The 23,887-nt window shown below is 50.0% G+C and overlaps 2 protein-coding genes across 2 annotated transcripts; both read right to left on the reverse strand.

The window, feature by feature from the left end:
• Positions 1-3,061: 3,061 nt before the first annotated feature.
• On the reverse strand, positions 3,062-3,643 carry LOC124671506. Its single transcript, XM_047207873.1, has 2 exons — positions 3,543-3,643; positions 3,062-3,450 (listed from the first exon to the last, which is right to left on the reverse strand). Exons 1-2 carry the CDS (start codon positions 3,641-3,643, stop codon positions 3,177-3,179), a joined length of 375 nt encoding a protein of 124 aa, XP_047063829.1. The 3' UTR covers positions 3,062-3,176.
• Positions 3,644-15,532: 11,889 nt separating this feature from the next.
• LOC124674220 (probable plastid-lipid-associated protein 11, chloroplastic) lies at positions 15,533-17,631 on the reverse strand. Its single transcript, XM_047210258.1, has 3 exons — positions 17,065-17,631; positions 16,899-16,964; positions 15,533-15,972 (listed from the first exon to the last, which is right to left on the reverse strand). Exons 1-3 carry the CDS (start codon positions 17,562-17,564, stop codon positions 15,873-15,875), a joined length of 666 nt encoding a protein of 221 aa, XP_047066214.1. The 5' UTR covers positions 17,565-17,631; the 3' UTR covers positions 15,533-15,872.
• Positions 17,632-23,887: the final 6,256 nt, after the last annotated feature.

Consider the following 23,887-nt stretch of genomic DNA (forward strand, 5'->3'; position numbering starts at 1 on the left):
TTGTAGGCAGCGTGCGCAGCGGGAGAACCACGACTGCGGCTGGCACGGCGCGACTCGACACGCTGCTCGGTGAGAAGAAGGCGGGAGTATATCTCATGTGCCATCATAGGATTGGAGTTGCCCCGCTCATTGATGATCTCAACCAGGCCATCATACTCTTCGTCAAGACCGTTGACGATGAAGGAGTTGAACTCAGAGTCCGTGAGCGGCTGTCCAATGGATGCCAGCGTGTCAGCAAGGGCCTTGACCTTGTTGTAGAACTCCGTGGCGGTGGTGTCAAGTTTCTCGCACTCGCCAAGCTCACGACGAAGGGCACTGGCACGGGCTCGTGGATCGCGACGCGAAGGAGCGCTCGAGAGTTGTCCATGCCTCATGAGAAGTCTTGGCAAAGACTATGAGCCCGGCAACAGCCGGGGTAAGCGACCCCTGTATAGAAGAGAGGTTCGCCTGATCTTGCCCCATCCAAACACGGTGCGCCGGATTGTAGACCGGACCGTTCACGCTGTCCACCAGCGCGGGAGGGCAAGGAAGAGAGCCGTCGACGTAGCCAAGCAGGTAATGGCTCCCAAGAAGCGGCAGGACTGCGCACGCCGGAAGATGTAGTTATCCGGCGACAGCTTGACGGTGATGAGGTTGCCAAAGTGGAACGGTGGAGGCAACGAGCCCGTTGTGAAGACTCGCCGGGGCGCGTACGCCATAGGGGCGAGAAACGGGCGGCGCGGGCAGGGGCACGGAAGTGACACCCTCGGGGAGGCGGAGGCGCCGTCGAGGATGTAGACCCCGCCGGAGGCGCGGACGCCGTGAGGGCAGGGTGCACCGATGCGAGGCCCCGTGGAGGAGGACCCAACCGTCCACGCCGGCGACCCAACAGCGGCAAGGGCCGGAGACCCAACAGCGGCGGCCGAGGAGGCGGGCGCGGAAGCGCTCGGAGGTGTTGACCGTGAGCGCGTTAGGGTTGGAGAAGAAAGACCCGACGCTCCTCGTCCCGATCGGAGACGGCCGCGAGGCGGCGGGATCGACAGGGCGGGAGAGCAAGGCCGCGAGCGAGGCCGGAAGGTAGCCCGCGTTGGAGGAGCCGGATGCGGCGGCGCAGTCCATGGCGACGACGGAGATCGGCGGCGACGGATCGCGCGGCGGCTAGGGTTTGGAGGCGGCGGAAGCGTAGGACCAAAACTAGTCCGATACCATGTGAGACAATAGGTTTGGGGGAACCGGCTCAACCCTCTAGGGGTGGCCTATCACATATATATATAATGAGTGTGTTACAAAGGTACAATACGTACACATACACGGAAGCTATATACAGTCTAACAGGCCATGTATAGTAGTACCGTGTGAACAGATCTGAATCAAATCAATCGACGTCGACAGGGAATCACGAGCTAATTGCCTAATTACACATAAACGTTGAACAGTTGATCAAATGAGGTTTATACCCTTTTTTATAGGGAGAGCTGGCGTGGCAAAAAAATTAAACGGTTTTGTTTATTGTCAATCAACTAATATTAAGTTAGAGCTTAATTAGTTTACTCCATAACCGTTGGTTTTGCTTCAAATTTCGCGCATCCAATGAGTTGTAACTGAGATTTTTCAGTTATCGAAATTTTCCAGTTACAACTAGGTTTGCAACTAGAATTTTTTAGTTGCAAGTGCGATTCAACTGAGAGTTTTTAGTTGCATGTAGGGTTGCAAATAAGATTCTTTCAATTGCAAGTAAGTTGCAAATAAGACATTTAAGTTACAGTTGCAACCGAGAAAAATAGTTCACCTAGTAAAACAATATTCACCAAAAATGCACATCTAAACCTGACCTCATATGCTCCTGCCTGAATAAATTTTTTTTCAAAAAATAGCAAACAAAGTCATAAATTTCCTTTTTTTTAAATTATGGTGAGAAAAATGACATGTTTGGTGGTCTATGAAAAAAATAACAAAATTTAATGTTGTTTGGAGCATTTTGAATTTGTTGTTTGGAACAATCAGATTTTTTTTGAACAGACTAATACATGTATCTTTTCTCGGAGATTTTTGGTATGCTATTGTAACACATGTTCATTTTCACTGTACAAAATTTTCAAGTTTTTTTTATTTGCTGTTTTTCTGAAAATTGTATTGGAGCCGGAGCATATGAGCCCGGAAGCAGAAAAAACCTTGCCTTAAAAGATAGTATTAAGTAGTACTTCTTCTGTTCTTTTTTAATTGACTCGAATTTAGTACAACTTTGTACTAAATTTGAGTCAATTAAAAGAGACCGGAGGGAGTACTAAATTATAGCGATGTTATTAAGTGACTGAGAATTGACCTAATTTTTAGTAAAGTGAGAACTATACACACCTAAAAAATAATGGAATTTTTGCATGGTGTTAACCGACTAACCGAGGCAGAGCCAGGCATATGCTGCTTGCAGAGGCGGGGGCTAACCTAGCTGCAGCAAGTGGAGGGGAGGGAGCATGCATGGCTTTGTCGGCCACTTCGATCGGTCTTTGTTGCTACGCAGTACGACTCGTTGACTGCTACATACGCATCGACGCTGCTGGCTCGATCGCCTTGGAAGCTTGCAGCGTGCTAAGCTAAGCCTTGGGTTCTGGAAATCACTGGTACATGCATGTACGGCCGGAAACAGCAGCTAGTGCGTACATGCATGCTATAGCTAGAGAATAAGCACCCGTTAATTGCCTTGTTAAGTACGTACTACCTGGTTCATGCCATCATGCATGCAGTAGCAAAAACAACTACCAGGAACTAAAAATCAAAACAAATGTTAGACCAAGAGCTACACGTAAGGTTAACAATCTAGTTTTATGCGGCAGTCCAAATTGGATGTATATATAGTAATAATTCATGCAATCATGCTATATGAACTAACAAAAGGTCACAAGCACAAGAGACCAAAGAGAGTACCTACGTATATGGAGCACTAGATAAATTCCAGCCACACAAACATCATAAGATAAGGGAAACCAAGCCAGATCGAGGTTCCATATATAAGCAGCAACTTCCTCCTAACACACACACAAACAGACACTAGACGTATACAATACGCATATACTATGCACAACGATCAAACTAACTACCTGCCTTGGCTATAATATAAGCTAACTGCTGAATCCTCATGACTAGCTTGCTAGTGTTATTTTGCTGCTCAGGTTCGCAATCGCAAGACCTACAACTAAGTACTAACACAGGACATCCTTGAGCAGCTTGTACCTGCGGCCGCCCACCTTGGTCGACACCCGCCGCCCGCTCTCCTGGTCGCCGCCGCTGGCCGCCTTGTCGGCCCTGCCGGAGGAGCTCGTCGTGATTGAGTCCTGGCTTCCAGAGGCCTGCTGCTTCCCGGATGCGGAGCCGCACCTCCTCGCCTTATTCCCGGCGACGTCGCCGAGGCACCAGTCGCACATGTCGGCCCCGGCCGACGCCGGCGCCCCGTCGCCGTAGTAGTTCGTGCAATAGCTGCATGCATGCAAAGACATGTGTGAGTACAACAAGTAGTGAAGGGGAGCGAGGATGGTGTGCGGTGCGGGAGAGAAGGAAGGAATACGTACGAGTGCTGGAAGCGGTAGCGGCAGCGCGCGCACTGGAAAAGCTTGTCGGGGAACCCGACGTCGCCGCACATGGAGCAGACGGTGGCGGTGCCGCCGGCCATGGCGATGTAGAGCAAGACCGGCCGGGGACTGACTTGAGGGCTGAGGCAGATCAGGAATATCAGGGACAGAAGATGGGCAGGAGAGGGGAGAGGAGACCGATGGAAATGTAGCGGCGAGGAGGGAGGGGCCGAGGCGTATTAAATAGGAGAGAGAGCATGTAAAGAAAGAAAAAGTGGAGAGGGAAGAGGGGCGCACACGACAACCTTAATCCAGACACCAGACAGTACACGTCCATCTCAAAGAAACTCAGGATATATATAAAAACCTTGCAGGGTAAATTTGGCTAGATAGATCTACTCGAGTCGGTGCATGCATGCCACTGCACTATAGGGTAGTACAGCTTGAGGCTCCAGCTTATCCGTAAACAAAATGTGAAAACAAAATACTGCTTCCATCCATAAAATATGTTTTAGATTCCTCCAAATTTGAATTTATATAGAAACTATTTAAGGCATAGATGCATCCAATTTTACATAATTTTGAGATATGTTTTTTATGAACGAAGGTGAGCACAACAATTCCACAGTTTCATAATTTATATAGTGATTATAGCTTGAATTAGAACTAAAATCACGATGAGAGTTATTGAACGGAAGGAAGATTACCCACCTCCGGTTGAAAAGAAACGGATGTAGAGGATGATGGGCGAGCTGATGTTACACATCAATGGCTCCGGCCTCCGCGGGCAGGGCCGGCCCTGGGGAGGGTCTGGCGGGGCGGCCGCCCCGGGCCCAGAAAAATTAGGGGCCCATATTTTCTGTATAGGTTTACTATACATTGCGGAAAAAAGAGAGCAGTTTTACGATTTTAGATGAGCATAGTCTACAGTTGGATCTTTTCTTTTCCTATTGGTTTCCAATCCAGCTTGCCGGCCACAACTTGAGTCATCGTCTGAAATCCGTTCCATCTATCGATATGTGAAACATCGCCAATTTATCCGAGCCCGACGCCTCGATTCCCTGCATGCACTTTCGTGGTTCGTGGCTATCGCCCATGCCGCCTGGTTCCTGCCCTCGCTCTCGCCGATCGCGACCGATCGACCGCGAGACGATCTGCAGACTGTTGCCCTCCCGCGGACTACGGTGTTGCCTGCTAGTCCGTCGGCCAGTGGTCATCGCAGTTGGCAGTCTTAGTCCGGCCGTCGTCAATCAGGCAATCATCAAATCTGCATATTAGATTAAGATAGAAGGTAAAAACGTCACATGCAGTTCTCTTGGAATTCTACTATATGTTCGGTTGCTCGCCTATAATTCGGGTTCTGAATTTTGATTAGCAGTTGTTGTTCTTATTCGTAGGAGCGGGGTTAACTGGTTTGGCAACTCTATACATCGATAAAAAGTTAATGAACGAGTTTGATATTGATTCCATCGTCACGGACTTTGCTTCTAGAAATTGGGGGAGAAAATTTTAAGGTATCATATAAATATTGTTTTATATGAATACTGAAGTTGTGTATACTTAAAAGTATTTATTTTTCATCATCTCATACATGCGAAAAAAGTAGTAAGAGGGGTCCAAAATTTTAGTTTCGCCCGGGCCTCCGAAATCTCAAAACCGGCCCTGTCCGCGGGTCGACGTCATTGGATCGAGAAGAAACTGCCGACTGACGGATCGGTATGTGAAACGTACAATCAGTGGACTATTACGTGCTCTAATTGCCCTAGCTAGTTTGTGTTGTATAGCTGAATCGTGCAAGTACGCGTTTTAGGTGGCTTTCTTCCCAGATAAGTCGGTTCCATGGAGACGCTTCCACGAAAGTCCCACCTGGATTTAGACAGAAACTAATCTAGTCTAATTGCTAGCTCATGTTTGCCAAATTCAACTACTTAATTAATGATTGATCGCCCTAAACATATTTGCTGATTAGTTGTAGACATCGACCTAACGAAAAATAGTTTGAGACATGCTTTCATGGGACCATATGGGTACTCTTAGATTCGTGTCATTGCCGTTCCAGCTGTATATGATGGTATCGGTGCGTGTGTAGCTCCTTTGTTTTGTTTTCTTAAGCAGCATGTCTCATTTGGCGTGTCTTAATTCTTGCTAGCATGGTGAACCACACATTTGTGCCGCTGAATTTTCTTGTATTTAATCTATTAGCTTTGAGGTGGAATCCTACTAAATATATACTTCAAGTTATAGAAAATCTTATAACCATATTACATCATGCGGAATCTTACTTTGCAGTCTAAGAGCATCTCCACCTGCGCTCCCCATAGCGACCCCAATAGCAATCCTGGGGCTGGGAGTGTTTTTTTTTTTTGGCTACACCGGCGCGCCCCGAAAGTAGCCGGCTAGTATTGGAGCCTAATATAATCGCCGGTAACCCCGTGTCGGCCCCTTTGCGCCGGGCACCGAACAGGGGAGCCGCCGCCTCTCGCCACGTAGGATTTCGTCCCTCGCCTCGTCTGGCAGTCACTAGCCCCAAAAACCCTATTATATTCCCCAATTCTCTTCCTTCCCGCATGCCCCTTCATTTCTCCCGCACTCCTATCCCGATCATGCCCCGCCAATCGAGCTCCCTCCCTCCTCTGCAGCGAGCGAATGCTATGCCATCGCTGTTTCCAGCATGCCTACGAAAAAGAAGGCAACTACGAAGGGGCCCGCGAAGCCGCGCAAGGTTACGTTGAAGGAGAATCTAGCGCACGAGCCGGAGGAGGATTGGGATGAGGAGATGCGCCACACTCGCCTTCTACAAGCATGACGAGAAGGGCAAATATTTCTCCTTCATGATTGCTTCAAGAAGCTTGAAGGTTGCATAAAAAGGGATAACCTCTGGCTCACCCTCAACGAGAAGAAAGATACCACTGAATACGTCCTAGCCGAGGTGGGCCGATGATGAATATTTCAACTTCCATTTGGCATCATGCTGTTGAAATATGTGCACTTCCACCTTATTCCTGATGGAAAAGCTTGTACACTTGTGCACTTCCATTCTTAGAAAAGTCTTATGTAAAAGAGTATCCCGATAAGATTTGGCATCACGCATTTAGCTTAGAGAGATTTTATTTTGATAAACACATCAATATAAATATTTTTCAAGGAAAAACTCTATGTGAGTTCACGTGGTTGCAGCTAGTGTTTTGTTGCCAACGTAGATCAACCACATCACTTGAGGTGTGCAAAACAGACATGGATGGTGGAAACCGTTTCAAACCAGTTAGTGCAAGTAGTTTATTTTCTTTAACAAACCTAAATCTCCACTTTCAGTTTAGCACAAAATATATGTTAAGCCTAAACCAACTAAACCGTGAAACCGTCTTTGCCCACCCTGCACATCGCTTAAAGGCCTCTCATAAAATTTAGGTTTACTACTTCTGATCCAAATTAATTGACTCTACTTTGTATAGATGTAGATACACGTAGACATGTTTTATCTCTAAATACATCTAAAGTTGAGTTAGTTAATTAATTTGTATCAGAGGAAGTACATTTTTTGTAACGACCTTTTATTCCTAGTGTCACCTTACAAATTATATAGACTCTAGAGTGATATGATTTATTATGGAATAATGCGAATCGACTTGCGCTACGTACGTATAATCAGGTGCATCACGTCCCGTGGTTACTTAACACACTCCATGTCGCTTGCGCGTGGATTTAAGATCGCGTAGGCGTATAGCATAGCGCATAGCACGGGCCACACGTGATGACGGCGTGCACGGTGCATTTATGTGTGCCGTGTGCGTGGTCGGCCCGGGCACGGCGACATGAGAACAAGCCTGTCGAGTTAAGTACATACGTACAGTAGGATAAACATGTACGTGCTGCGATGTGCTGGCACATGCACTACTCGATCGACAAGCTAGTACGCGCGGTGCTAAGATACAGTACTCACTGCACCGGTATTTTTGTACAGTCATACTCTGTACCCGTAAATCCCATTTGTCCAAGGGCAAGGTCATCTTCACCAGCTCGACACAAACGGATCAACGTCGCGTCGACCCATTCTAAGCTTAAATTTGGGCTAGAATTGGGTGGACGTGGCAGCAACAGGTGCCGGCCAAGCCCACCGAGATGGAGCTTTTCTTTGACGAGGACATCCCAAGTGAGGATTTTTGGGACGACTCGCCCGACTACCTCGGCCTCCTCACGTGGAATACGAGCAACTGGCAGTGGTGAAGGAGGACAAACTCACCATCATGACGCACGATCTAGACAAGGAGGAGGCTCTTCGACTGGCCATCATGGCCTCGGAGCTTCAAGAGGCCAACGAGTGGCAAGTCCTTGCCATGCAGCCGCTGGGGTCTGGTGCCTGCATAGGGGTGCCCTGCCACGCCTCCAGGGACATCACATCGCCGGTATGCACCACCGGCCCCTCCTGCACCAATCCCGACCCAACGGACAATGAGGACGACACAACGTGTTTAGTATCCACAACCCAGACCAAAACAGATACTTTTGGTGATCGAAATGGGTCGAGCCACCAGAGATTCCCTAACACAACCGGGTGGAGTAGATGGCCCCAAAGTGGGTAGGAAAACATGTATTCCCTCTGTCCCATATAGGATGTCTTAGATTTGTCTAAATTTAGATGTACTATTTGACTAGAATTGGATAGGTCTAAGACATCTTTTATAGGACAGAGGGAACACTTTCTTTTTTCACAAACTTGACCATTTGTCGAAACTAATGCCTCATAGGACATACCTATTATAGAATCTACCTCTTGGGTTCGACTCCAAGAAAAAGCAGCACGAAAGCATTCGTCTCCAACCAACCTGATGTCGTTCAAATGAGGTCGTTGTCATGTGTGGAATGATGTCGAACTCCTAATTAAGATTGCTTCTGTGCTGCTTTTTTTTTGCGCCGATTTGCACAACTTCAACTTCATATAAAATGGAGTGAGAGCATCTCTAGTCGCGTCCCTCCAAACCATCCCCCAAAGCAATTTAAGGTGCGTCGGACATTTAACCGTCTGTAGTCGCGTGCCCCAAAGACACTTCCAGCTTGACGTAGCCCAATACACTATCTGGCGCCCCTGCCCATCCCCGCTAAAAAGGGGTCGTTGCAGGGACGTTGAACGCAGCGCGGGGACGACGTGTCGAGTGCAGTCCGGCAGTTTCATCGACTTGCCACACGGGTGTGTCGTCGCCTACCTCTGGCCAAGCCGCATAAACATAAATGCCCACATAGGTTTCGCAGCGATGTTGCAATATCCCTAAGAGCGCAAGGAGATGTCTGTTCGCGCGTGGCCGCGCAGGGAGACATCCCATCGCGCCTGCTTTAATGTGCCACCGCCTGCTCAGCTGTCTCCGGCGTATAAATTAGAAGTTCGCACCTCGCCACCTCACACAACCCTAGCGCCGCACATCCACAACCTAGCGCAGCCCCCTCCACAACCCTAGCAATCCCTTCCACCTTTTCCCCACACGCTCCATGGCGGGTTCTAGGGCCGCGATCGATGATGTGGCATAGGCCGCCGTGGTGGATCGGTCACCATCACCTGCACGCTCGTTGTCGCCTTCGAAGGAGGAGACATAGTGCTTCCACGACATGGAATTCTTCAAGTTCGTCATCCTTATCAATGAGGGCCCTTTTGGCAAAAAGAGGCTCTCGGAGAAGTTCACGCGATTTCTCGACGGCGGGAGCCAGCCGGAGTGCACCTGCGGGAAGCCAGCTGCGGTTTTTGTTAGTGGCCCATCGAGGTCCTATTCGACATGCAAGGTCATATGTACCCCCACACTAGCTGGGAGAAGTTCGCCCGCGCCCACAACCTAGAGGTCGGTTGCTTCCTGAACTTCTCGTACAAAGGCGAAGGCGAACTCTCGGTGAAGGTGTTCGAGACACATCATGTCGCAGGCACTATCACGACATCGGCAGAAGTGATAGCGACGATGAGCAGAAGCCTCTAATTTAGGTTTCAGGAGGACGAGGAAGGTGTTCGACGATGGTCGTTTATATTTTATTTTTAGTGCCTTCTATGTAAGCAATGGAATCGTGCATATTAAAATTTTGTACAAAAAAAATGTGGGGCCGAGTTTGGGAGACGCGGCTAGGAACATACCCCTCCCAAATGCAGCACCAAGAAGTGACGTCCCCCATTCAACCTATCTGGTGCTTTTGTTGGACGCCGTTTGAGAGACTTGACTGACGGTGTTTGCTTCCATGATGTTTTGTTTTGCGCCGATTTGCACAACTTCAGCTCCATATAAATTGGAGCCAAACCCATTGGTTAGATTGTTAAATAACTTCCGGAAATAAGACGAGACATTAGTGTTTGCAACTGGGTCAGATTAAGATTAAAAAAAAATACAGAAAACAAGGCTGGGAGATGGTGCAGCGTGGGGGCGGGGCGCTGCAGGGAAAGTGGGTGGGTGTACGTGCGTACGTGCGCGAGTACCAGGACCACGCCGCTGGCCAGTTCGCACAATAAACAACAGAGAGATAGATGATGATCACGAGCTTGACTGACTCAGCCATGGCCCGCGCCCCGCAGCTGCGCGCTGTTCGGACTTCCCTTTCTTGGCAGGTACGATACCCCAGCCACGCCCATCCACACATCCTCCATCCATTGCTGCCCTACCCCTACCTCGGTGCCGGATCATCTGCACGCCACTGCCGCCGCAGCTTGCCGCTGGCTGGCTCGCCCTCGCCGCCGACTGCTCCTGCCGCGCGTGCTGTGCTCGTTTGGGTTTGCTTGCGTGCGCGGTGCCGGTGGCAGGCTCGATCTCTAGCTCCCAGGTAGCTGACCGTCTCGGCGTCTCCTTCTCTGCAAGTCAAGACAGGCTAGCTGATCCTGCACCGACGAGCCGACCAGCTACCTGGCTACCTGGAGGTAGAGATCGAGCTACTGGATAGACCGCTAGAGGCAGCCTTGGCTGCTAGTCTGCTACGATCGGATAAGAACAAACATGCAGTGCACGATTTTCTTTTGCTGCATGGATTATCCAGAGTTCCACGCTACGCTGATGGACACGAGATCTTGGTGATTAGAGAGACGGTCCAATAGACTATACTGTCGACTAACTAATTCTAAGGGAGCCTCTTTTGTCGATCAAGTGGTTTGATGGTTGAGAGTGTTGTAGTGTTGCCTTCTTATTTCCATATCATGGATGGTATTAAGTCAAAAGACCTAAACTTCGTGATTATTTGATTTTTTCCTACAAAATATATCCTTAAAACATGACCATGGACGATGATTAAGTGTCAATGCAAGATAGAGGACAAGTGCAACCCGGGTTTTCAAATACGGAGAAATGGTATTTCAAAGATTTTTTTAGAAAATATGTTTGTTCTACAAATCATGAAGACGTGTAATTTTTTGTTGAAAAATATATATATATATGTTGTAGTTTGGGCTACATGCAAATCATAAAAATGTTGCTATAAGTAGGCATTAGAAAAAAAATCATGTTTGGCCTTTTTCTGTAGGTCACAAATGAAAATTAAAATCTGTAAGATTTTATATGTATTACATGGTAGACATATGTACTTGCATAATTTTTCAGATTTTTTGAAGTCAGAAAATGAAGATTTTTTTTTTTCTTCTTCTGGAAATCTGGCTACATGCATGTAGCCCGGGCTCTCTTTGAGCTTTCCGGTGATGCAACTCAAAGTTTTATGTACATCCCGTAAAAAAGGTTTATCTAACATATAGTGCAGTGCAAGAAAAAATGTTGCTTTATCTCTGTTACTCTTTTTTTATCAGGATGATGTTCAACATTACTAGTAGACCAGTAGTCCCTCCCATTGGAAGGAGGCGTTTCAAGAACAGGAGGAGGGTAAGAACACTTTGCACATTGGAGATTACCTTTGGAAGGCCTGAAGATTTGGCACCAGCCAATCGAGAAGCAAGAGCGCTGGGCGCAGATGATCTACACATGCAGGCCTCGTGGAGAGGACAGTCCCTTTTCACATGGGGAGTGTTTGTCTTCTGCAATCTTGAGCACTTTGTTTTTGAGAATTCGGCAGGTGAGCTGCTCGATATATTAATAGAAGAAGATTTGGCTCAGTTAATGAGGGAAACCGGGCCCAAAAACCATACAGAGTGGCCGAGTTTATGAGGGAAACCGGCCGAAAAACCGCACAATAGTCGGGGCCTCATCGCCCACACGAAACGAGACCACCGACGACCAAACACACACCACCAAACCCGGAGCCGCCGCTCCGACGTCCCCTGCTCGGAGGCGAGCCGCAACGCCGCACGGCGTGGACGACCTGTAGCCCAAGCTACCAAGGCGACCACCCGCAGACCACGAACGCCGCGCCAAAAGATCCGGGGCCGCCGCCCCGACTTGCCAGCCCACACCGACCACCCCGTCGCGTAGGCCGGGCCGACGAGCTCGCTACCCACGCAAGCACGAACACGCCACCCATGCCTTGCAAGACCATGACCACACCCCATGGAGTCATCGCTGCAAGACCGCCCGAGGCCGCCGCCTCGGCGTACGTCAACCGTCCGGGGCCGCCGCCCCGGCATCCACCACCCTCGACGACAAGGCAACCAAGCACAACTACCACCCATCTACCGCACCACGAGGACTACGGACTCCAAAAGCGACGCCTTCAAGAAGGTAACGGCACAGTGTGTCGCCGCCGCCCGCTCCAAGGAGCAGAGGTTTTCACCCGGAGAACGCAAGAACTCGCGACAGCAGGAGACCAAGCTCCCCGATGAAGCCCTCAACAGGGAAAACGGTACCCAAGGGCACCGCCAACATCGGCACCAATGGTGCGAAGCTTTCGCCTGGAGTGTCAACGCCTGCCGACCGTCGTCGTGCCCATCGTATGCCCTGGCAGAAGAGGTGTCCCGCCGAGCAGGGTGCCTTGTTGCCGTCCACCAAGCAGAAAACGGAGCTGGGAGGCGCCCATCGGGGCCCGCAGGTGCCCATCTGAGCCCGCATGAGCCCATCTGAGCCCGCAGGGGCCCATCTGAGCCCGCAGGAGCCCGCCCTACAGATCCCCGCGCGCGACCGCCGGTGGCGCACTAGGCAGCGCCGTGCCTGGCGGAAACCGCGGCCACCCCAAGCTGCAGGGGCCGCGCCGTGGCCGGACGACGAGCTGCCGTGCAGCGAACCGGAGCAGGCCGGGATCCCGCCGCCGGCGCGCAGAGACGGTATGGCGAGGACCCAGACGCGACGAGGACGGCGGCGGGCCACGCGCAGGACCAGGGCGGACGACGGCGACCTCCGGGACCTGCATGGCGGCTTCCCTCCGAGACGGCCATGCGGGGGCCCCGAGAGGCATAGATCCTCGCCGCCCCCGTCCTTGGCCGCGCACGGCTTAGCCGGCGGCGGCCTCGGGAGGCGACGAGGGGGCGGGCAGAGGAGGTGGGGAGGTGGCGGCGGGAGGCTAGGTTGCGCTCGCCCGTCGCCTGGAGGGGGCGACAGGAGAGCGACGGTGGAAATCTGGGCCAGACCTCCCCCATCTTGAGCACTTTGTCAGGCAAGGCTTTGCAAGGGAATTAATCCTTAGTTATTTTTTTTTTTGTAAAGTCAGATACCCTATATAGAGAGCATGTAAAAGTAAGGCTGAATGGAGCCCACTCGTCAGTGTGTTGTCACTTTTTTTTTCATTTTGTTTCATCGTGGATCTAGTCGACTTCCTCTCTACCGTATTCTTGTTTCCCGTGAGTCCCTTCCTAACATCTCTTATACTATGCGCCGGTCAACTGTAGAGTTGCTACTTCTCCTAAACAACCCGGTCGCCTCCTCCAGCGACCGGGTTTAGCTGTAACTAAACGCTCCCTCGGTCGCCTCCTCCAGGCGACGGGGAGCCAAACCCGAGCCCCCCGCCGCCGCCACCTAGCCTCCCCGCCCTCTCCCTCGTCGCCTCCCGAGGTCGCCGGCGGCTAAGCCGCCCGCCGCCGATGAAGGGGGCGGCGAGGATCTAGGCCTCTCGGGATCCCGCATGGCCCGTCTCGGAGGGAGGACGCCATGCCGGACCACGGAGGTCGTCGCCGTCCTCCGCCCCTTCTGCGCCCCTCGCCGTGGCCTCTCCCGCTTCGGCCTTCGCTGCAGCTTCCTGCAGCTCGCCGTCCTGCGTCGCCCGGCCTTGGCGCGGTCTGGCTGGGGAGGGCCCGATCTAGGCCCGCCCGGGCTCGATCTGGGCCTGGAGGGCTGTGGCCTGTGCGCCGCTCCCAGCTCTCCCGGTGTGCGCCGTTTCGTCCGTCGTTGCCGGGGCCTCCCGCGGTGTCCAGGGCGACGTCGTCGCTGCCTGGGCTACCGGCGGCTTGGCAGCCGGCGGCCGGTTTCGTGCAGCGGCCTGGCCGGTTTGCGTTTCTCCGACGAGTGATGGATGTTTCGTGGACGGCGTCAAGGTACCCTGCTCGGCGGGCCACCTCTTCTGCCAGGGCCTACGTTGGTCCTGACGACAGCGTTGACACTCCAGGCGAAAGCTTCGCACCATTCGGTGCCGATGTTGGCGGTGCCCTTGGGTACCGTTTTCCCTGTTGAGGGCTTCATCGGGGAGCTTGGTCTCCCGCTGCCGCGAGTTCTTGCGTTCTCCGGGTGAAAACCTCTGCTCCTTGGAGCGGGCGGCGGCGACACACTATGCCGTTACCTTCTTGAAGGCGCCGCTTTTGGAGTCCGTGTTCCTCGTGGTGTGGTAGATGTGTGCTAGCTGTGCTTGGTTGCCTTGTCGTCGAGGGTGGTGGATGCCGGGGCGGCGGCCCCGGACGGTTGACGTACGCCGAGGCGGCGGCCTCGGGCGGTCTTGCAGCGATGACTCCTTGGGGTGTGGTCATGGTCTTGCAAGGCATGGGTGGCGTGTTCGTGCTGCGTGGGTAGCGAGCTCGTCGGCCCGGCCTACGCGACGGGGTGGTCGGTGTGGTCGGCAAGTCGGGGCGGCGGCCCCGGATCTTTTTGGCGCGGCGTTCGTGGTCTGCGGGTGGTCGCCTTGGTAGCTTGGGCTACAGGTCGTCCACGCCGTGCGGCGTTGCGGCTCGCCTCCGAGCAGGGGACGTCGGAGCAGCGGCTCCGGGTTTGGTGGTGTGTGTTTGGTCGTCGGTGGTCTCGTTTCGTGTGGGCGATGAGGCCCCGACGATTGTGCGGTTTTTTCGGCCGGTTTCCCTCATAAACTCGGCCACTCTGTATGGTTTTTGGGCCCGGTTTCCCTCATTAACTGAGCCAAATCTTCTTCTATTAATATATCGAGCAGCTCACCTGCCGAATTCTCAAAAAAAAAAACTTCTCCTAAACAAAAACTACTCTAACTGAAGATCTGAAGATCGTTGACTCCAGAACTTGAGGAATACATAGAAGAAGGCATTTTTAATATAGAGAAAGCAAGAGCCAAACACAAGATATAATGTTCTTACGAGGATGTTGGTATTCATCGACCTGATTCTATGAGAACATGCATGAAATATACATTTATTTTGCAGGAGCATCAAATATACAAATTGAACTCCTTTAGCACGTACTTTACTGAATCTGACATGCACATTATACTACTCCCTCCGATCCAAATTAATTGACTTAACAGGATCAGAGGGAGTACAAAACTGCAATTTGTCAGTAATACAATAAGGTATTTCGAAATCCTTGCCATAGTTCTCTGTTGAAGCACTCCATATTCCAATTAAACCCTTTAACAACCTGATGGATAATAATTGCATATTTTAAAAAGTACAACATATGCTTGAAGTATTGTATTCATTTACATAGATAAATAAAATGAATTTGTGCAATATTGTTGACCTTAAACCAATTCCATAGAAGAACATTGTAAGCACAACATGAATCAAACTTGACTTATATATTTCCACTGATCTCTATTGTTTTTTTTTGGTGTATTGAATTTCTGGTTGTAATTTATCCAACTATCTTTAGTAATACATTAATTCTACTTCATGTCTCTTTCACTGAAAGAGAAACCCTGGAGCACACATCAGTTTTTATATTACTAAAAACATGGCAAAATGCATATTCAGGCCGAAAGACAGGAAATTCAGATGAAAAAAGAGGCAGGCCCACACTGCATATTTAAAACTGGGTCCAAATACAATAAGGCACATTGATCATGTTTTTTAAAATTGCCGAAATTGCATAACATTTACAACTCTATTTCAAACTATAGAAAATCACAACTCCATTTTCAAACATATACATACCTACTGTAGTATCTAGCCGCATAGTTGCATGAGGAATTCAGCTAGTTCCGTAGTAAAAAGGAGGGCCTAGCTAGTAAGATGGTAAATACTTTGCTGGAAAAGCATAAGATACTGCACATCTTCCAGTCACAGAGTATACAGTATGTGGACACTGATCAGCGCTTAAATTTGGCAAACTATCCGTTCCAAGAATATGGAGCTCGCTCAACTACTAAGTAGTCCCCTCTTATGTCCTTCGCCACACGGATTTCATCATCCAAATAGACGGTGTCAAACCTGAAAATGAAAATGTGTCTAGTATGTTAGAATGCAGGAAAGCGAAGGAGAACTGATAAATTATACTCCCTCCGTCCATAAATAGATGCCTTATATTTGTCTAAATTTGGATGTATCTATACACTAAATAGTGTCTATATACATCTAAAATTTGATAAATCTAAAACATCTATTTATGGACAGAGGTAGTAGTAAAAAATGTTGACCTAACAAAAAAATTTAACTTTTCTAGTATGCTACATAGAAGGAAGGATCAAGGCGAAGTTAATATCACATAAATATTTTCATCTTATAATCCATTAATATGTGTGTTATAGGTACCTAATAATCTAGTTAAGCAAAGACAATAGCACCAAAATATCCACATTAAACTTGACATTAGGCTCTTCTCCAAAGTCCTAACGATATATAGACAAGCAAAGAACAAATGGCATGCAAACAGTTGATGTTGCATAGAAACAAAGAGACAAACATTATTTAAATCAAATCCACTTGTATTTTACTTAAATATCCAGCTCCTTTACAGGAATAAGTTGAGTTCTATTTTAAAGGGGGAACTAGAGAACCTAGCAAACTTGGATTCATGGCAACAGAGTCCCGCAATATCACAGTTTTCCAGTTTTCAAGTTTGTTACTGTAGTTGTCAAGCGCCAGCCAATCTACTATTGTGAAGACAATACAATGCCAGGCGGATGAGCATTGTTCAGACTTCAGACAAAACACTCCGGCATTCCAATGGAGCCATCTAATTCAGTCATAGAAATACCCTCACAATTTCTTTCGAGGGATCACAATTTCAGTCTCCTGATAGTATCCCATTGACAGTGATTAACCTGAAGTGCTCAATACGATGTGCATACAAGGACACTATGTCTATGTGCTTTGTAATATGAAATTCTAAGCTGTTGTCAAGGGGATGCACTCACCATCCTTTCCCAAATGGCGGAAAAGGAACCTCCCAATTGCCCCCCTTCAGCATAGCACGTGTAAACCTACAAAAACGTCGTTTCAACTTTGTTTGCATATGTTAGCTGGATGATCAAAGAACAGATGCAAATGTGAAAAATAAGAGGGCGCGCCAGAAGCTCCTGCCTAAAATTCACTCGCTGTGGTGGCTGGATCTCGATAGTGCCGTTCACGACGAACGCACCGGAGGGCGGGAAGGTGATGACGTTGTTGAGGCTCCCACCCGGAACGTCGATGACCTGGAGCACGTCGCCGGCGGCGGTGCGGAAGGTGGGGGCGTTGCGCACGATGAAGAGCTGCTCCTGCTCGGTCGTCCAGAGGAGGCGCCAGGTCCCAGAGAGCTTGTCGGCGTCCGACACGGTGTCGGCGTCTGGGGCGGAGGCGGCGAGGGCGTCGATGCAGGAGACGATGTCCGCGAGGCGGGAGGGGTCGGACTGGGTCTCGAGGCCGCGGCTCTGGTCGGCGATGAGGCGGAGGAGGTCGGCCTTGGCCGGCGGCGGCCGGGGAGGGAAGAGGGCGCGGAGGAAGCCGACGGCGTGGGGAGCTGGCGCGAGGCGGCGGCTGCCGCGCGGGATCGGCGAGAAGGTTTGCGCGGCCGTGTGGGTTTGGGAGAGGAGTGGCGCCATTGGCGAGGATTTGGTTTGGGTGGCGGAGAGCTCGGACTTCGGAGACGGCAGAACGGAGAGCGAGCTCGCGCTCACGTGCTGGTGGTTTGGGCTGGGTTAACTACTTATCAGCCCATATTGTTTATCTGATAAAAATGCCCATGAACCAAGCCCATGAGAAAGATCTACAGTGTCCACGAGGCACGAGCCCACTGCGTCATCACAGAGATTAGATCCAGAGCTGCAGACCTTGGTGAATGGAGCTTCGTTCTCTCTTTTTTTGCGGGAAAAGAGATTTCCATTAATTGATCATAAAGTTATAATGAGTAAAATACACCATAGGTCCACGAACTTGTCGACGAGATTCACTTTGATCACTGTACTTCAGAAATACCAGATTACGGTCATGGAATACGCGCGCTGGTTCTTCTACGGTCACTCGGGCTGATGATGCGATGTATTTGATGACGTGGCATTGTGTTGACCAGTCTTCAACTCTTCATGTTTTTGCGAAATGACCCTCTTAGATACTCCTTTTCCTATCTAAGGCTCAGACCGTCTCAGTAGTGAGACTGACCGAAGGAGCCCGTAGGCTAGGACAGGGATCCAGTGCCTTGACGTTCACAAGGCACGCCGTGCCTCGAGCCCCTACATCCACCATCCATTTCCATCCAAGGGCCATCAGCGTTTCAGTGCCATCTTCCCCAAGCTGCAAGTCGAGGTCGGCAGTAAAAGGAAGGAATCACCATGGCGTTGGAGATCTGCTGCTCCCGCCGCTGCACTGCAGAAAACTGAGGGGATCCACGCTGCCCTCTCCTCCGAATTCTCCGTCCGCCTCCTAGCCGGCGGCTCGACGGCCCCTCCGCCCACCTCTGGTTGCTCCGTCCACACCCCATCCGGCTGCTCCGTCCACCCCCATCCGGTAGTCCCTCCGCCCCCTCCGACCAACAAAAATTCCTCGAGCTGGCAGCCAAGACGCACAATCCCAGAAGCCATTCTCACTGCAGTTTTCAGGAACTTGCGGATGGACAACACGAAATTCAGTTACAGAACAACACCAAATTCAGTTCTGCGGGAAAGTGAATAAGATACAGACTTCAGTGCTGGAAAAGGAATTGAAAAAGGAAGAGTTGAATCCATGTATTGGCAGAAATCTGAGGCATACATTATGCAATGAATTGCAAAGTCAACTGAAAAAAATTTGCAAAAATCTGAGACATCCATTATACAAGACAGCTGAACTCGTGTACTAGTATTACAAGACAGTTGGTCTGAGAGGACGAACTGGTCGGAGCTTGCCGGCGCAGATTCTTCAGTGCCCGTGGCCGGAGCTTGCTCCCCTCCCCTTCGCGCGGTGGCGCGCGACGGCGACATCGCGCGTGCTATTTCCCCCTGCTGGATGCGGGAAGAAGTGATGAACTTGACCTGTTAGACGTTGCTGGCCATTCGATGGAAATGGATGGTGGATGTTGTGAACGTCAAGGCACTGGATCCCCGTCCCGTAGGCTAGAGTGCTAGACTAAGAGCATCCCCACTCGTTGGCGCTCCCCACGTCCAAATTCGGCGAAATTTTCGTCTGGATTGGATCAATTTTTGGCATGGGGGGCAGTATATTTCCAGTCGTGTGCTCCCCAAGCGGCGTTTCTCGGGGAAAAAGAGGATGGCCCGGGGAGTCCGGACGAAAGAGGAGACACGTGGGCGTGGGCGGTTGGTTTTGCTCCATCCGGAGTCCCCGAGCGCTCCCCGGGGGGCCGGGGATGGCGTGGGATCACCGGATAAATTTAGGCCCAAATCCGGACGAAATCGAGGAACTGGGGGCGCGACTGGACCGGATTTCGTCGTCCGGATGTAAAAAACGGCTCGTGAGGGCTTCTCTGGAGACGAGTGGAGATGCTCTAAGGCCCTCCACAGCGTGTGCTAGTTTCGGTGCCCAAATCAGTTTTGGAGCATCGATGGCCGGTGCCCTACACTGCTCAGTCGGTGCCTCAAAAATATTTCTGGGAATCGGAGCATGTAGAAGCATCGATGCCCCAACTCAGCTGTGGATAAAAAACAGTTCTTTTCCTGTTTAGCTCAGCATCTCTTCCCTCTATTCAGCTCCTTCCCTTGTCCACAAATGCATGGATGGTTAGCTCAATGCATTCTTTATCAATGTGGGGTCACTTTCTTTGTACCAGGTGATGCCCTCCATTGCTAAGCTGGTGCCCCAAAATATTTGTCAGGGCATCGATGCTCTTTTCAGACTTCGGGCACCTCCTACACTGTGGAAGGCCTTAACCTCCTCTGTTCTCGAACACTTCATCCCCAACCTCCAGCTCTTGACCAGATTTTACGCACTGCGAGGTCCCCTGTCTTCGGCGCGCCTCTCCGCCGCCGGTCCGGGACGCGACACCGACACCCATGGCCACCACCTGCCTCGCTTCGCGAGTTCCCCCACTCGCACGGTCCTCCCCATCCGCCCCCGAGCTCGGCCATCACATGGTTCGCTCTATCCCGAGCATCGCCGACTATGGTAGCCGCTCGGGTCTCTACATCGCGTACCAGTTCTGCAGCCCATCCTGGGTCGCCTTCACACACAACGACAACCTCGTCCGAGATCCTGCCATGAACCACGCCGCCATCAGCCGCGGGACGCCGGGAGGGCTGTCTCAGGCTTCAAGCGCCCATTCAGCATCACGCAAGTAGTTTAGTTTCTTACTTAAGTATTACTCGCTGTGTCTTCATTACAACTTTGCACAATTGATCGAGACTAGCTGGATTCTTTGATTTGTACAGGATTAAGAACGAGATGGTGAGAGAGAGAGATAGAGCTACTGTTGTACCAGTTGGGATATGCTGTATCTAGATGGAGACTAAGGAAGGCGTCGCCATGAATTTCCTTCCCGAGCGTGGTCGTTCCATGCTCGATCTGGGCGCCGCGACGCCTACTGGCTCGCCCAACTGCTGCCGCCATTTGCGAGTGGGGGCAATCCGGGCTTAGGTTTTCGGGATCGATGTCATCAAGGCAAGCATGGAGCTCCCCCCTCCCCTGCATCTCGGTCAGCAAGGCGGCGGTGGTTCAACACCAGAGTCGTGGTCCGCCGTGGTGGGTGTACATGCGCGCTGTGAGATGATGTGGGGAATTTAGTTAGCTAGAGGAGGAAGGAGAAGACAAAGGGAAAAACTGGGGACGCTTTTTGCAAAAACAAACGGCATTGCTGCAACGCTAGTGGCCTGACGGGCGGGGTCTACACTATGTCACGTCAGCAAATACTACGATGTACCGTTGACTAGTGACCGTAGATGAACCAGTGTGCGTATTCCGTGTCTGTGATTTGGTATTTTCAAAGTACAGTGATCAAAGTGAACCTGATTGACAAGTTTGTGGACCAACTGTGTATTTTACTCAAGTTATAATCTTGCGCCCTAGCTAGACCTGAGACTGCGGCATGGTTCTACCCATTTTGGCAAGTTCATAGCAAACATTATTACAATCCCTACTGGTTTTTACTAAAGAAGACACTCTTTTCCTAAGAAGATCACGAATGACACTTAGGGTGTGTTCGTTTTTTGGATGGGGTGGAATAGAATGGAACCATTCCATTCCATGGTCACGGAACCGTTCCATCCCTGTGTTCGGTTTGGACAAAAAATTTGTCACGGAATGGTTCCATTCCTGTGTTCGATTTTGTAATGGGATGAGAATGGAATGGAATGGGTGAGATAGTCACCCGATTAATTATTCTAAACTCGACTAATTATTTGCTAAACTTGATTAAGTAGTGCTAAACTTGGTTAATTATTGCTAAACTTAATTAATCAGCGTGTGACAGTCACCCGTTCCACTTGGTCCGGCCGAATCGGTGGGACGGGTTGGTTCCGCATCTGGAGAGAATATGCCATTCTGAGGAACCATTCCATCCCATTCCATCCCCAAACCGAACGCAAGAATGGGTTCTAGGAATGGAACGGTTCCATTCCATTCCAGTCTATCCCAGAACCGAACAGACCCTTATTCTAAACGCATAAATGGACATATTCGGCGTGCTTTCCTTGATCAGCTCCATAGCTTCCAGGCAATCAGTTTCAACAGTAATGCCCAGCGTTGTCCAAGTATAGGCAAACTTCAACCCTTCTTCTATCGCCATAAGTTCTGAATCAATAGCATCTCTACAGTTCGTCATCTCCCTGCATGCGGCCACTATCATCTCTCCTTTGTAGTCTGGCACGGCCATTCCAATACCAGCATCACCATCTTTACCGAATGCCCCATCAACATTTAACTTTACGGTACCAAAGTCTGGAGGAATCCAACGTTTCCTCACCTTCTGGCGCCCGTCGGTCTTCGCATTAGCTTTCTTAAATCCTTGAGCGGTATCAACAATCATTTTGCCCTTCTCCACTGCTGCTACAAGCCACTGTTTGTTTATGAGAAGTGAATTCAGGTAACCAATTAAGAAACGTCGTGACCCTTCAATCGGAGGACATGGCTTATCGTGTTTGATCTTATTGTGTCTGTGCCAGATTCGCCATAAGACCATCAGCGTCATTGCTCGCTGATTGAGGGGTATATCATGCAGCAAGCTTAGGAGCCATTCCTTCCCTGTGTGTTTGACCAGATCATCAGATGGAAGCTCCCATACCTCCCTCATTGCCAGTCAGAGACTTCGTGCATGGGGGCATCTATTAAAGACATGGTATGTATCTTCAGGTTCTGAACCACATATTTGGCATATGCTGGTAGTCTCCATTCCCCTACGTTGCATATTCACTTAGGTTTCTATGGTATTGCATCGTATCTTCCATGCTAGTAATTTCACTTTTGGAGGTACTGGGCAGTCCCATATGAGTTTCCAGCCAGGCCGTTCGCCATCAGGCCTGGAGCTAGTGGCACCTCGGTCATGCTCCTGCATAAGGATAGTCAGCCTAAGTCGATAAGCGCTTTTTACAGTAAATGTACCTCGTTTTTCAGGGAACCAAGCAATGAAATCCTCCTCGTTACGCCTTGAGTTCTGAATCTTGAGGATGTCCGCAACGTCGTTCGGACAGAAGTACTGTTGGAGACGTTGTATATGCCAAGTTCCGTCTGTTAAGATAAAGTCTGAGACCCAGCGAAACCTGCATCGCCCTTGGCTTGTGTGGCAAGCCTAACTAGGGATCCAAGGGTCACGCCATGCTCTGATTGTCGTCCAGGTCCCCACACGCCATATAACACCTAGTTTCAGCAATTTCAATCCATGTTCGATTGCTTGCCATGTGGATGATCCATTACCTGTGAAAACCGTATCAGTTAGGAAGCCATTAGGATAATATTTTGCTTTTAATAGTTGGGGACATAAAGATTCTGGGAATTAAAGTAGCCTCTAGGCTTGCCGCCCTAGCAGAGCCTGATTGAACAATCTCATATCCCTAAATCCAATGCCTCCATAGTTTTTTGGCCGAAGCATAATGTCCCACGCGAGCTAGTGCGTCTTACGTTTGCCATTTTTAGCCCCCCACCAGTACATGCGTATCATCTTTGTAAGTTCATCACACATTTCATAAGGTAACTTAAACACGCTTATGACATAGACTGGTATTGCCTGAGCTATGGCTTTGATGAGGATCTCCTTGACTGCCTGTGATTTATGATTATCGTCCCACTCAACAAGACATTTGGCAAGCTTGGCCTGCAAACTCTAAAATTTACCTTCAACCATCCTACCTTCTAGCTAGCACTGCCTTATCAGCATTACGACTCTCCACTGGACATGAATTCCCAAACATAATGCTGCATTTGCCTGGGTTGATAACTTGCCCCGTACTTGAGGCATAGAGATCCAAGACCACCTTCACTCTTGTGGTCTGCTCGTGGTGGAATTTGAAGAAAAGTAAGATGTCATCCGCAAAGAGGAGATGGGAGATACCTGGAGCTCTTCTACAAATTCTCACAGGGTCAATGGTATTGTTTTGAACTTCATGAATGGAGCTTTGTTCATGAAGGAAGGGATTTAAATTTTGAAACACACAACCTAGCTAGACATGATTATCTTATGGTGTAGGTCGCCACTTGTGGCTGATTGCTCCTTACTCAAATTTAATCCGTGTAAACATTTTGATCGATCAATAAAAAAAACCCCGGCAGCTGCCGCAGATTGAAACAACAAGACCCCCATTAGAGGGGCCGACCTCCGCATCGAACGCTCCAGCCCATGCAGTCGCCACCATGGCGATCACCGCCCAGACTGTCAACATCATGGGCGAGCGCCAATCCTAGTCAGGACGTGAGCACTCAGAATGGTAATACACTCAAGAGTCACCCTAACACTTTCCATATTCCGTATGGTTGCTGTGGGGTTCCGTAAGATCTAGTAGCCCAAGTAACC

The sequence above is a fragment of the Lolium rigidum genome, chromosome 7, assembly GCF_022539505.1.
Source record: "Lolium rigidum isolate FL_2022 chromosome 7, APGP_CSIRO_Lrig_0.1, whole genome shotgun sequence".
NCBI lineage: Eukaryota > Viridiplantae > Streptophyta > Magnoliopsida > Poales > Poaceae > Lolium > Lolium rigidum.

Coding starts and splice junctions, on each gene's coding strand:
- LOC124671506 (XM_047207873.1), bottom strand. CDS start 3,643: ATGGCCGGCGGCACCGCCACCGTCTGCTCCATGTGCGGCGACGTCGGG. Junction 3,451..3,542: donor CGCTACCGCTTCCAGCACTC/GTACGTATTCCT, acceptor GCATGCATGCAG/CTATTGCACGAACTACTACG.
- LOC124674220 (XM_047210258.1), bottom strand. CDS start 17,564: ATGGCGCCACTCCTCTCCCAAACCCACACGGCCGCGCAAACCTTCTCG. Junction 16,965..17,064: donor CCACAGCGAGTGAATTTTAG/GCAGGAGCTTCT, acceptor ACGTTTTTGTAG/GTTTACACGTGCTATGCTGA. Junction 15,973..16,898: donor CCGCCATTTGGGAAAGGATG/GTGAGTGCATCC, acceptor TTTCATTTTCAG/GTTTGACACCGTCTATTTGG.